This window comes from Pteropus vampyrus, unplaced genomic scaffold, assembly GCF_000151845.1.
Source record: "Pteropus vampyrus isolate Shadow unplaced genomic scaffold, Pvam_2.0 Scaffold22, whole genome shotgun sequence".
NCBI classification, from domain to species: Eukaryota; Metazoa; Chordata; class Mammalia; order Chiroptera; family Pteropodidae; genus Pteropus; species Pteropus vampyrus.
Window position 1 is genome coordinate 13,396,434 of NW_011888803.1, and position 13,002 is coordinate 13,409,435.

General features: G+C 34.2%; 1 protein-coding gene across 10 annotated transcripts in view; it reads left to right on the forward strand.

The window, feature by feature from the left end:
- The window catches only part of KIAA1107 (KIAA1107 ortholog), a 90,475-nt gene that overhangs the window by 54,248 nt on the left and 23,225 nt on the right, over positions 1-13,002 (forward strand). For all 10 annotated transcript variants that reach the window (XM_023528106.1, XM_023528098.1, XM_011355640.2 and 7 more), the window contains 4 exons: positions 2,285-2,365; positions 3,544-3,640; positions 7,494-7,582; positions 7,989-8,091. In XM_023528106.1, the coding sequence (XP_023383874.1) occupies positions 2,285-2,365; positions 3,544-3,640; positions 7,494-7,582; positions 7,989-8,091 (370 nt within the window). The remainder of the gene's footprint in view (positions 1-2,284; positions 2,366-3,543; positions 3,641-7,493; positions 7,583-7,988; positions 8,092-13,002) is intronic.

The following is a 13,002-nucleotide window of genomic DNA, read 5'->3' on the forward strand; positions in this document are numbered from 1 at the left end:
ATTTTGCAATTTATTTTAATAAACTTTTTGGTTTTATTTAGTCATTGCTATCTTTTGCTTAAATATGTCAAGTCTTGAAAGAAACTGTTCATTCAACATAAATGACCAATTCTCATTAACATTGATAAGAATGGCTCTTGATATTTGAGGGGAAGTGTATGGAATAGTATACATTCTAGTAATTATGCTAGTATTTTGGATTAACCAACTACAAATAATGTGGCATAATTATTCTTGTCATATCCATAGCATATAAATGAGAATATTTAGAGACTGACTTTTTTTCTAAGTATTAAAATAAAGACTTGGAGTTTTGAATCAGCAGAAACCAGTATTTGGTCATAGTAGGGGCCAGTTAATATTTATAAAATTAATTATAAAGTTATTTATATATTTTTAACTGAGTTTTCCTCTGAAGGTTTTGGAAGATGCTGTAAGTGCCCTAATAAACCATTCATTTAAACATTTATCAAACATTTATTGAGAGTATATTATTTAAGGCCATAGAATCAAAGCAAATACCTTTCTGAGGCCTACGCTGTGGGACTCCATTTCTTTTCTTCTTGCCTTCCTCCTTTTGTTCCCTTAGCATGTATTTAGATGCTATCCTTAACAAACTTTTCGGATCTAATCAGCATTGTCCCTACCTGATTTCACCGCATAGCTCCACTATTATGTGTGGAAAGGAAAATCTTCTCATCCTGAGAATATTGAATCAATGCTGACATTCTGCTGCTATTAGAGATGCAAGGATGAGATACAAAACTTGCCCTCACAGAACTCAATCTAGAAGGAGAAAGAAGTATGCCAACAAAGATATTACAAGTCAGTTTGATAATGGAAGTATATGTAGTAGTATACTCCTTAAGAACCCAAGCTTTGGAGCTAGTCTGCCTGGATTTAAATTCCAGTGCATCACTAGCCATTTGACTTTGGGCAAGTTACTTAATTTTAGTTTTTTCATCTATAAAATGAGACTAATAGTATCTACTGTTGAGTTGTTATGATAATTAAATGAGCTGATGGCATTCAAAATGCTTATTAACTCAGGGACTGGCTCATAATAAGTGCTAAATAGGTGTTAGTTATGACTGTTTAACATACAGTGATTTTTTTTTTTTCTTTTGGCCTTAAGGGCATTAAGGAAACAACCAAAGATAAAGAGTCACGGGTCTCTTATGTCTGAAAGATGCGAGGGAGAGGGAGAGTATTTTAAGCCAGTATGTGCTAAGGCATGGATGTATAAGGCATTGGAAGTAGTTCAGGTATAGGAAATGAGTAGTTCACTTATTTTGAAAGAGCTGCTAAGAAGGAGAACCAGAGGTCAGATGAGAAAAAAACATTGTACACCAAGCTAAGGAATTTGGGCTTTTTTTCTAAGGACTGTGGAGAATTGTTGAAGGGTTTTCAAAGTGGAAGACTGTATCAGATTTACGTTTTAGTGAAGTCACTCTAATAGCAATGTGGGAAACAGAAGGCAAGGAGATTATTTCAGGCAGGAAACTGGCATGAGAGGATACTGTCAGTACTGAAAGAAAATGAGAGGCCAAACCAGGGTAGTGAGAAGGGAGAGGCTGAATTCAAGTAAGTTTTGAAGATGTAAAAGATGGGATATAATGAGGAAGAAGATCTAGATGAACCTTAGGCTCTGATTTAAGCATGTAGATGATAATCTAGATGCTGTTAGAATTTTGAGGTGGGAAGTAGGTTATGAATTCAGAGTTTGAGATCCCACAGTCATCGGGACATAAAGATTATTACTCTAGACGACTTCTTAAGTCATACATTTATTTTTTACCTGTATAATGAGAAAAGTGGTCAAGCTAGAGCCACTGGATAGGAATTACTAATTAAAAATCTGTACAGTATAACAAGAATCTTTCTAGTGAGTAGAGTTGCCCATCTGAGGCTTTAAGCAAGACTGGAGGCCATTTGTCAAACATGCTGAGGAGAGGATTTCTTAATGAGCCAGAGGTTGAATTGTGACCTCTAAGATACTTTCTAACTCCTAAAGCCTATAATGGAAGATGCTTAACAAGTAATCAGTGATTTGATAATACAATAATAACATTTTGTAACTTATATAAAAACCCATAGCTGCAGTTATACTTCATATTAAATTAATGGTATACCGGCATGGATGTTATTGGAAGAATGTATTTTTCAGATAAAAGTGAGATTAAACTTTTATCTTGGCTAAAAGTTTATGGGAAAATAATATCATTGATAACAGTTAAATTATAATTATTTCTGAATTTGAGTTTATTTTTCTTTTATTTCTCAGTATAAATCATGTAGAAATGAATGTTATGATGCATTTTATATATGGAGGAACTTTGGAGTTTCCAGACAAAGCTAATGTTGGGTATGTATTACTTTTAATAATTTTAAATATAAAAGTGTTAATATTTTTTGGCTTCTGTTTTGTTGAGCTATGTTTCAAAGTGTCACTTTGAAACATATCTTGTGCGTGTTTGAGAATATCTAAAAATAATAAGTTACTGTATTTAGAAAAAAAGCAACTTAAAGTCATAAGATTAAGAAATGTCTTTATTAGACTTATGTTAGAAAAACCTTATATTGTTGTGGAAATTAAATGGCAGGTTTTTATAAAATAAAATTGATTGAACCTTTATCAGATTTTGAACAATTATTTTACCACTTTATTTTTTAACTTTGATATCTCTTTTAAAAAGAAAAACATTAAAATTAATTTAAGAACATGGACATCTTAAAGACCACCGAGGATGTGATTAAGTGCTCTATAGTGAAATGCCATTTAAGCTGTTAAAATCCTACTGGAGAATGAAATCTACCTTGCTCTTCTAATTTTCTAGATGTCTTCTCCTTTTATTGCTATTCTAACATGAGACAAATGAAAGCTCCTCTTCTAATTTTAAATATTCATTGGTTTCTTTAATTGCAAACTTAATAAATATGATTTTGGAGAGAAAGCATCTTGAGTCACAAGGATTAAGTACTAAAGCTTCCCCCCTGAAAACCTATATGCGTTTTATCGTGCACTCAAGGCTTGTTGGTTTCCGAAGTCCCTAGAGTATGTATGGATGTTCAGAAATACTTGACAAATGAAAGAAGCAGTGGAAACCTGAGTCATTGGATGCTGTCTCCAACCTTAGGGTCATTTGTAAGCATTTTCATTATGATAAGTGTCAGTTTCCCAACCCCCACCCCCAAATTTTTATTACACAAATTTATCACAAAAGTTCTGTAACTAACAGCTTTCAGAGCAGTTTCTGGACTTTGATATATGTGTCTGAGAATCTGAGGAGAATCTGATTGAAACATCTCCAAAATTACTTCTTTTTATTCTCCACTATTCAGATCATGTGACAATGCTTTCAACTTTTGGCCTGTATCCTTTTTATAATCCACAAAGAATAGCTATCATGTAGGGCAGAAAGTTAGAATTAAAATAATTCAGATTTTTTTTTCTAAACATACTATACATTGTAAGGAAACCATTGTGTATTATGCCTTGGTTTTTAAATTGGAGAATTAACATTATATCTGTTTTTATTTTAGTCAGATACTCAATATGGCCGATATGTATGGACTAGAAGGATTAAAAGAAGTAGCAATCTATATTTTAAGAAGAGATTATTGTAATTTCTTTCAGAAGGTAATTATTGACTCTCAGAAATCTTTTATCCAGTGCTTAAAGTCACCTATTATTACCTACTAGATTTTTAACCCTGATAGTGAATAGTGCTTTAAATTTTAAAAATATTAAGTCAATTTAACTAATGGGAACTTTAGTTGAGAAATAACTCCTATTGTATGTTTGCAAAAAACAGACATTAATTAACATCATTTTAAGTAAAATAAAATTGAGGTAGGGGTTTTGAAAGGATATAGGAGTATCCTTTAATTCAAAGGTAGAGTGTATAACCGGGGCTCAGGGTTTGGAACTAAGAGAAAGGAAATCAGGAACCAAAGTTACCTTCTTCATTTATCAAAGTGCGTTTATCATTGTACTTCATCAGTACTTTTCCCTGAAAATATTGGAATATAATTCTCTTCTACCTGCTCAGGTGGAGAATAAATACTGGCTTTTAAATTTTAGTTTATGTAAACATAAATTTATTGTCTCAAGAAAGATCCCATATTGTGCATTTGTACAGATGCCATTTTGCACATTGTTTTTAGATTCTTCATTGTTTTCATTTACTCTATGACTAGGTTACTTTTTATTTTCTCATTCAGGCTTTTCTGCATTTTCTAAATTTTCTACAATGATCACATATTACTTTTATAATCAACAAAAAACAAATCTAAGAATTGTTCACATCAATATTCCCCTCAAGGCAATAATATGCATTTTATGAATTGTACTTAGGTAATTTTAATAACATTTAAATTTAGATTTTTGTATTGGATAGGACTTTTCCTACCTCTCTATAAGTTATAGCTAAGGAGGCATTCCATGTACTAAAACAGAACCATGAACTGCTGGGACCAGCAGCAGCAGCAGCAGCAGCAGCAGCAGCAGCAGCACTACCACCTCCTCAGGGTTTACTGAGAAACAATTAAACTTCTCAGCTACTTTTAATCAACCATTTATTCCAGCCTCTGCATGTAAGGGAACTAGAAGAAAGAGTGTAGTCTGTGGTGTCCTCAGCTTTGTAGAAAGTGAAGAATTCTGGTGAAAGATATTCCTTTTCTTTCATCTGCTTCTCCCATTTCCTCAACCAAGTGGAAGTTAGGAGGGAAAGCCTAGCATATTCCAAATAAAGATTAAAAATAGAGGGTATCTGCAGTGACATAATAATATATTCTCATCCTCCAGAGGGACAGCTACCATATCTATAAAACTAGCCCACTCTGGAGCTTCCATTAACGAAAAAAAAAGAAAGTGGTAAGAGATTTCTTAGGAGAGCCTAGACTATGCTTCAGAAACCAGTGAGAGTATACTTGAATGTAGGGATTTCTAAAGGGAGAAGGAGGCTTACTGGAGAAGCCAGTACTAGCCTGGTGTTTAGGGACAGTAGTTTTTGTCATAAATAGAAAAAAAGTATGGGGAGTTCACTCCATACCTGTTACACATGGTACTCAGGGAAGGAGGAAGACCTTAGTGGTCCCATGAAGATTAGAGGAGACTAATACAGAGCCAAATGACACTGTGTCCCACCTAGGGAGTCATTGTGCATCATGAACCACTAGAAGAATTTTTACCCACTGAGAGGCTAGGGTGAAATCCAGTCTGCCCCTAAAAGCCACCACATCAACAAAGGCTGCTAATATACGAATTAGAGCAAAGTCAAGGACATCTCTCTACTGCCACGTTGGTTAGTTATATAAGGTGACCATAGCCATTCATAGCCCTCTTCCATAGGATCTAGACCCAGAAAATAGAGGAGCAGGAGACCAGACCATGCTGTAGTCCCTATTCCATATCTCCCAACTATAAATGTAGTCAGTGATGCGGCAGGGAAAGATTTAAGTCAGATATGAGCTAGATGTTTAAACTACTATACTGAATTTCAGTACCAAAAGTAATTTGCCTGTAATAGCATTAAAGAATGGAAAAGGGGGAATTTGACACAGCATAGTTGACAGCACTAGTTGGGAAAAAGAAGCTATGTTATCTAACATTTAAAAATTAATCTCTTATGGATAGTCTTTGGACCATTGCTTCTATTTTTTAGTATGCTCATGACAATACATGGGTTATATGCAGCTTATTTTATTTTACTTTTAATAATCCACTTAGTTTTAAAACATTAAAGGGACATTTGTTGCCATTAAAACAACAGAAAATGGAATTTGAAAAAATTATTAATATGATATTTTATTGAAAACTTTTCCACTTTATTTTATTTGTTTTAATGTAGTCTGTATTGCTGTGGTAACATATTTGTTTTTATTGACCTGATCTTTAAATTTCTGTTTTATTTGACCTGATCTTTAAATTATTTGCTTTACATATTTTGATAATATATATTCGTGTAAACATATTTTTAAATATTTAATTTTAACTTCTAGATCTTGGTTATGCAGTTTCTCGGCAGTGACTTAGATATAATAAACCTTTAGTAACACACTCTATAGTAACACAAATTTGAGTATAATATGGTGGTTAACTGGCCATGGAACTCCTGGCAAGCTAGCTTCAGTTATTTCATTAACTTCATAATCTTGCCTTTTACATGATTTTTAGACTTTATTTATAGGATTATAGTGGACTTTACATATCTTTTTTTGCCACTGATTTAAAAATATTTTTTAGGTAATGGTTTAAATATATGTTTCCCTCAAATTCTACAGGCAGATTTTGAAAATAACTGTCGGTCATCCTATTACAAAAACACTTGGGAATCAGCATTTCCATATAAGTAAAAATTTTAGAGAGCTGAACTTAACCCTTTAAGTTAGGGGTCAGTAAACTTTTTCAGTAAAAGGCCACATAGTAAATATTCTAGATTTTGTGGGCTGTATGGGCTCTATCACAACTACTTAACTCTGATGTTATAGAGCAAAAGTAGCCATAGACAGTATGTAAATGGAACAACATAGTAATGTTCCAGTAAAATTTTATTTACAAAAACAGTAATGGGCTAGATTTGACCAACAAGCTACAATTTGCCGGTCTCTACTTTAAGCAGCAAATTATTTTGTATGTTAACAATTTTTGTGGAAATTATCGTTGTTATATATCAATTAGTGGACTTTGTTATAGAGGGCTGGTCATTCCTAAATACCAACTGCTGGACTTTTTAACTCTTGTGTTTACTTTATACTTTTTCAGACTTCTGGCAGCTTTTAGGTTGTCAAGTATGTCTATGCCAATAGTCTCTTCACGCATACTAGTTTGATACGCTTATCTGAAGCGGGTCAGAAAACCAAATTATTTAATTTTATAGAATTATCATTGTATAATCTATACGGAGATAGTCATTTCTGATTTTAGAACAACTTAGAGAACCTCCAGTTATCTAAAAGGAATAACTAAATTGTTAGTATGCAAAACAACATTTAGCACAGAGGCTTACCACCAAGAGCAGTGGGCTTTTGCTGCTTGTATATACATTTTATTTATTTGTTGTTTTATATATGTGCTTTTAAATATATGTTATATAATTATTATGTAACTAAAATCTTTTTATCTGAGGTCAGTGTAGGACCTCCCATTGCACATGTACTTAAAGTTATATTTATACTTTAAGAAGCAGATTGTATTGTATTGCAACATGATGTGCCAGTAATTATTGTACCACTTTTACTTTAAAAAAAATTTTAAGCTAAATGAAATTAGAATAGAAATTGTATACATTTTGGCAGCTAAAATAACTCCAATGCTATTCTATAAAATTAAAGGTTATTAGTGATACTTGATTTTAAAAGAATAACAGACTTAAATTACACATATTTATTCTGCAGTTTTGGTACATAAATCAGATCATCTTCATGAACTAAATACTTCTAGCTTTTGTAAGTTGAAAAGGAATAAATGTAGTATTTTCTATCAATTTTAGCCCATTCCCAGAAGGTTGGCATCAATACTGGAATGTCTGATTATTGCTCATTCAGTTGGAGTGGAAAGTCTTTTTGCTGACTGCATGAAGTAAGTGATCTAAAGTAGTGCTGATGCTGTTAACTTAGGGAATTTGTTCTTCCATTCTCTTAATTTTCTGGGAAATTCTCAACTTGATATGTTTTCTTGGACACAATGTGTGGAGCTTAACTGGTTGCAGCAATTGAGAAGAAGCATTGATTTGGACGTTATTTAAGATGCTTGAGACCAATTTTATTTTACCTCAACCATTGTTACTTATATTAAAATCCATGCACATTAACTCAAAGTGGATTTCAAATATATATTTACCGAAAAGGAAGCATAATTAAGTCCATCATAGAGCTCACTAAATTAACTGTAAGGGTTAGTCAAAACATATGTACAAATTGCAAATGCAAATATTATAATGAAAAAGTTTCAGTTCTCTAACTTGGGATTCTTTGATTTTTAACAGATGGATCGTAAAGCATTTTGCAAGGTTTTGGTCTGAGAGAAGTTTTGCAAATGTACCTCCTGAGATTCAAAAAAGTTGTCTTAATATGTTGATTCAGTCCTTAGTAAGTATAACCTGAATACCCTTGTTTGTGTTTGCCTTCAAAAAATTTATTCAGTTGTATATAGGTGCTTTCAATGTTTTAAATATAAATGTAGAATTATATTATAAAAGCAAGATGAGAGAACCAATTCTGAGAACCTAGCCTCAAGGTTCTGCTCCTCTGTACCAAATTCATTTAGTCAGGGTTCAATAAAAGAAGTAGAACCACTAGGAGGTATATATTGGCTCATGAACAAAAGGTGCATGGTGCCAGGGATGTAGATTATCCATATGCTCAACGACATGGACTTCCACTCACTAAGGTGGATTTGGATATAACACTGAAACTTTTCTATGGCAACATTCCTCAAAACAACCAGCCGTATATTTGGTGGCAAGTCAATTACATTGGACCACTGCATCATGGAGAAGGCAGTGCTGTGTTCTTAGTGGGCTAGACATTTGCTCTGTATATAAATTTGCCTGCCTTTCTCCTAGTTTTTCTGCTAAAACCATGAAGTTATAGAATGCCTTCTCCACCATCCTGGTATTCCACACAACGTCACTTCTTACTAAAGAACTCACTTCACAGCAAATGAAATATAGCAATGGGCCCATACTCACAATTTCACTGGTCTTACCATGTTTCCTATTATCTTGAAGTAGCTGGCTTTATAGAATGGAGGAATGGCATTAAGTCTCACTTGTAGCACGGGTTAGGTGACAGTGCCTTCTGGGGTTGGGGTAATACCCTCCAGGAGGTTGTATATGCTCTAAATAGTTTTTGATGTATGTTGCTATTTCTCCCATAACTAGGATTCATGGGTCCAGAAACTAGGAAATGAGAGTGGCTCCACATAAAATTATTCCTAGTGATCCACTAGCAAAATTTTTGCTTCCTGCCCCTGCAACTTTAGTGTCTGCTGATCCTAGAAGTTTTAGTTCCAAAGAGAAGAATTCGTCCATCTGGGGATACAACAATGATTCCATTGAATTTAAAGTTGAGACTGCCTCCTTCTGGCCACTTTGTAAATCAATAGGCAAAGAAAAGGAATTGGTAGATTGAGCCTGACTATCTAGGGGAAATAGGGTTGGTACTATGTAATGTGGGTAATAAGGAAGAAGTGTATTTGGAATGCAGCACTCCCTTGTCCTATGATTAAAATCAGTAGAAAGCTAACAACCCAATGTAGGCGATGCTGATAGTGGTCCATATTCTTCAGGAATGAAATTTTGGGTCGCCCTACCAGATAAAGAACTACAGATAGCAGAAGTACTTGCTGAGGGCAAAGAGAATATGCACTGATAGTGGAAAAAAAGTAGTTACAAATATCAGCTATGACCAAGTGACCATTTATAGAAATGAGCACTGTAATAGTTATGATATACCTATATTCACTTTTCCTTTTTCTATGAATGTTTGTATATAAAGTAAGCCAAGTATTTTTTCCAGTTACAGGAGAGCAAATGGGAATGTGAATTAGTTTGAAGAACAATCACCAAAAGACAAAAAAAGTGAATTTTTATCCTCTTTAAGGAAAGGGAATATTTTTATATAAGGGGATAGTGATATGTTAGATAGAAGCATGACTGTGTTATGTCTCCATTTGAGAATTAAGTATGGTTAAAAGAGATGTGTATGGGTGCCAGGTTGACAAGAGGTGAAATTGTAGTAGCTTGTGTCACTTTGTAAATCAATTTGGTAATGTGTCAGCTTGGCTAGGATGAATTATACTTCCCAGAATTTCCTTCTTTGTATGTTTCCAGTTAGTGTGGCCACAAGATACAATTTGGCGTGAAATTTGGAGGATAGAAGTGAAGCAGCAACTTTTTTTTGTAAACACGAGGAAGACTGGAGCAGGTACTGTTAGCTCATACATGTTGTTCATTTACTGGCTCAGCTTGTCGGAGTGGAACAGTAGCCAGGCCTACAACTGCTCCACCTTGCCCTGTGTCCTCTTTTGGCTTCACTTACCTATGAGCCAGGGATGTGTTTACTTTCATGTTGAAGGGTGCCAGCATCTCCTGAAGGGCACCCATTTTATCCAGGTTGGAGGAAGTGAGAACTGAAATGAGTTCATCCTTATGGGTTACAACTTGTGCTCTTGAGGGTCAGCTTGTCCTTGCTTTTCTGTACTTTATATGTCCATCTTCCCTTCCCGACTGCCTTCCCTGTGAACTTCAAACTACATCATTATATACAAAGACAGTTTCACCATCTCCCACAATTGCATAAGGTCAAATCCCTATAATAAATTCCTTTATGTATATAAACACCTAGTAGTAGTTGGTCCTATTTCTCTGATTAAACCCTGAATGATACATCAGTCACATAGACGATACATCTAAATCTAACTGGGAGTATAAATGTTGGCCATCAGCTGGTGAGATAAAATTGCAAAATATATATCTAAATTTGCTTATGCTAATGAAGGACTTTGTAGTTTTGTGTTGTTGATTTTTGTACAAGTAGGAAATCAATCCGAGATGGTTAGTGTCTCACAAGGAGATGAAGTCAGGGGACTGAGCCATGTCTCAGAGCCAGGAAATGGCAGAGCTGGGTAGGAACTGAGTGCCTGTGCTTCCTTCAGTAATACCTAGCCTCTGGGATGCTCAGGGTTTCTTTTTTGGCCTTGCCCTCCAGCAGAAAGGAGAGAAGCAAGATGTCTGTGGAGGAGGTGTCAGCATTCCCTGAGATGTGAGGCTGAGCAGGTTGGGACAACCATGCCGGCTTTGGGAGCCACCTGGGTCATCCACTCAGTGCCCAGTTCCAAGGATTTTGTAGTTTTGTTGCTTACTATTTTGCGTTAGTTTCTTTGGTCATTGAATAGTATTCCCTGTTCATCAAGGCAAACAAATGGCCCAGCTATGATTCAGTTCATCAGGGTTGTAGAAACATCATTTACCATTACTACAACAATGACTACTACTACTACTATGCAGAAGAGAAGGAAGAGGTGGAAGAGTATTTGGTGGCTTTCTTTTATAGTTCAAAAAAATACTTTTTATTTTTTGAAATTTGGTATAAGACAGGTACTGTTATCTCCATTTCACATATGAGAAAAGAGAGAGAGCTAAGTGTTTTGTTCAAGTTCACAATGTCAGTAAACGACAAAGCCAGGTCTTAAAACCAGTTGCTGCCATCCTAAAGATAATATGATATGTGCTCAATGTGGACAAAGATTTTTTAAAAAAGAAGTATAAGCCTTGACTTCAAGGGACTCACGAATTGGTAGAAGAATAGGCTAAGTAAAATAAAAGTTTGACAATGAGTACTAACATTCAGTTCCACATCAGTCTTATTTACCTTCGTAGCCTCAACCTTAGAGCAGTGCCTAGCACATATTAGGCATTCAGTATATATTGTCAAATAAGTAAATGAATGAATGAATAAGTATAATTTGTATATACATGGGATCACAATGAATAAGTATAATAAGTATATACATGGGATCACAGAGGTTAAAACAGTTGATTCTGATTAGAAGGATGAGAGAAGTAATTTGAGATGAACCTGAAGATAAAGGACAATTTCAAAATAAAAGTACGTTAGGGCATTCCTGACATATTTTTTAAAAGGGGCCAAGGGCCCGGAAAACGGGCAAGTCCAAAAATCCGGTAAAAACGGAAAGAAAAAAAAAAAAAACGGGAAAACCCAAAGCAAAAATGGGAAAAAACCTAAACGGCCTAATAAAAAAGTTGAATTAATTTTTTTTTACAAGTGGTATGTGAGCTTAATTAAAGAATAAGCCCTTCGTACTATGCTTTTCCTCCTCTACAATATTTTATTTTTATTTTATTTCGATCAGATCTTCGTAAGCTTTGTGAATGCTTGCTTTTTACCTTTCAAAACAGATAAAAAGATGAACATTAGAAAAGCCAAACACCCAGTTTGATCAATAGCCTTTTGGCATCGTGGTGATTATAATGAAAATTTGAGATTGTGCCTTTGATTTTTTTTTGGAGATATTCAAGTTTTAAGAAACATTAACTTATTTTTCATAATTTGTTATATAAATAACATTTAGCCTTTGATAAAAAATAGAATTTTATGTTTTCAAATTAAAATTGGAAATATGTCATTCAAAAAAATAAATAAAGAGCAAGCAGTCAAAAGTCTTATTTAGTTCTGATTTAGTTCAACCAGATGTACCATGGCAGTCACTTTATCAGTGATATGCCCAAAACTGTCTTATACTACAGAAGACAAGAAAGTGCTCTGGACTATATTTGGAGATTTAAAAAATTTTTTAATGTGAGGGATTTTGAAGTTTTTCTCTTTCTTGGTCACTATGCAGCAGTTCAGTGAAATATGGCTGCTTCCTCCTACCAAGTACAAACCATTGCTTTCGGGAGAAAGAACAGGGTAGGGAGTGAGCAGAAGAGAGAAAAGTGTTAGAAAATTTAAAACTTCATGACATAAATACTTGAATTATTTCAAAACATGATTAAAATTTTCTGTTTCAAAATTCTTTGTTTAAGCTCTTTAAAAAGGCAAACTTTTAAGTGTTTTTTAATTTAAGAAAGTTAAAACAATGTAAGGATTAAGAAATAGTAGGAGTCATTGTGTTTATTCAATGTATGATGTTGGGACAACCAGGAAGCTAGCTAGAAAAAAATTGAATTGGATCTACACCACATATTCTTTTATCCCAGGAAATATTCCAAATGGATCAAAGGTCCATATCTGACAGTGGGGTATTTAGGTCCCCTGCTACGATAGTGTTTTGGTCTGTTTCTTCCTTTAGTTCTGTTAGTAATTGCTTTACATATTTCAGGGCTCCCTGATTGAGAGCATAGATTAATAAGTGTTATGTCTTCTTGATGCAAGATTCCCTTTATCATTATGAAATATCCCTCAGTATCTTTCTTTACCTTTTTTATTTTGAAGTCTATTTCATCCGATATTAGTACCGTTACTCCCGCTTTTCTT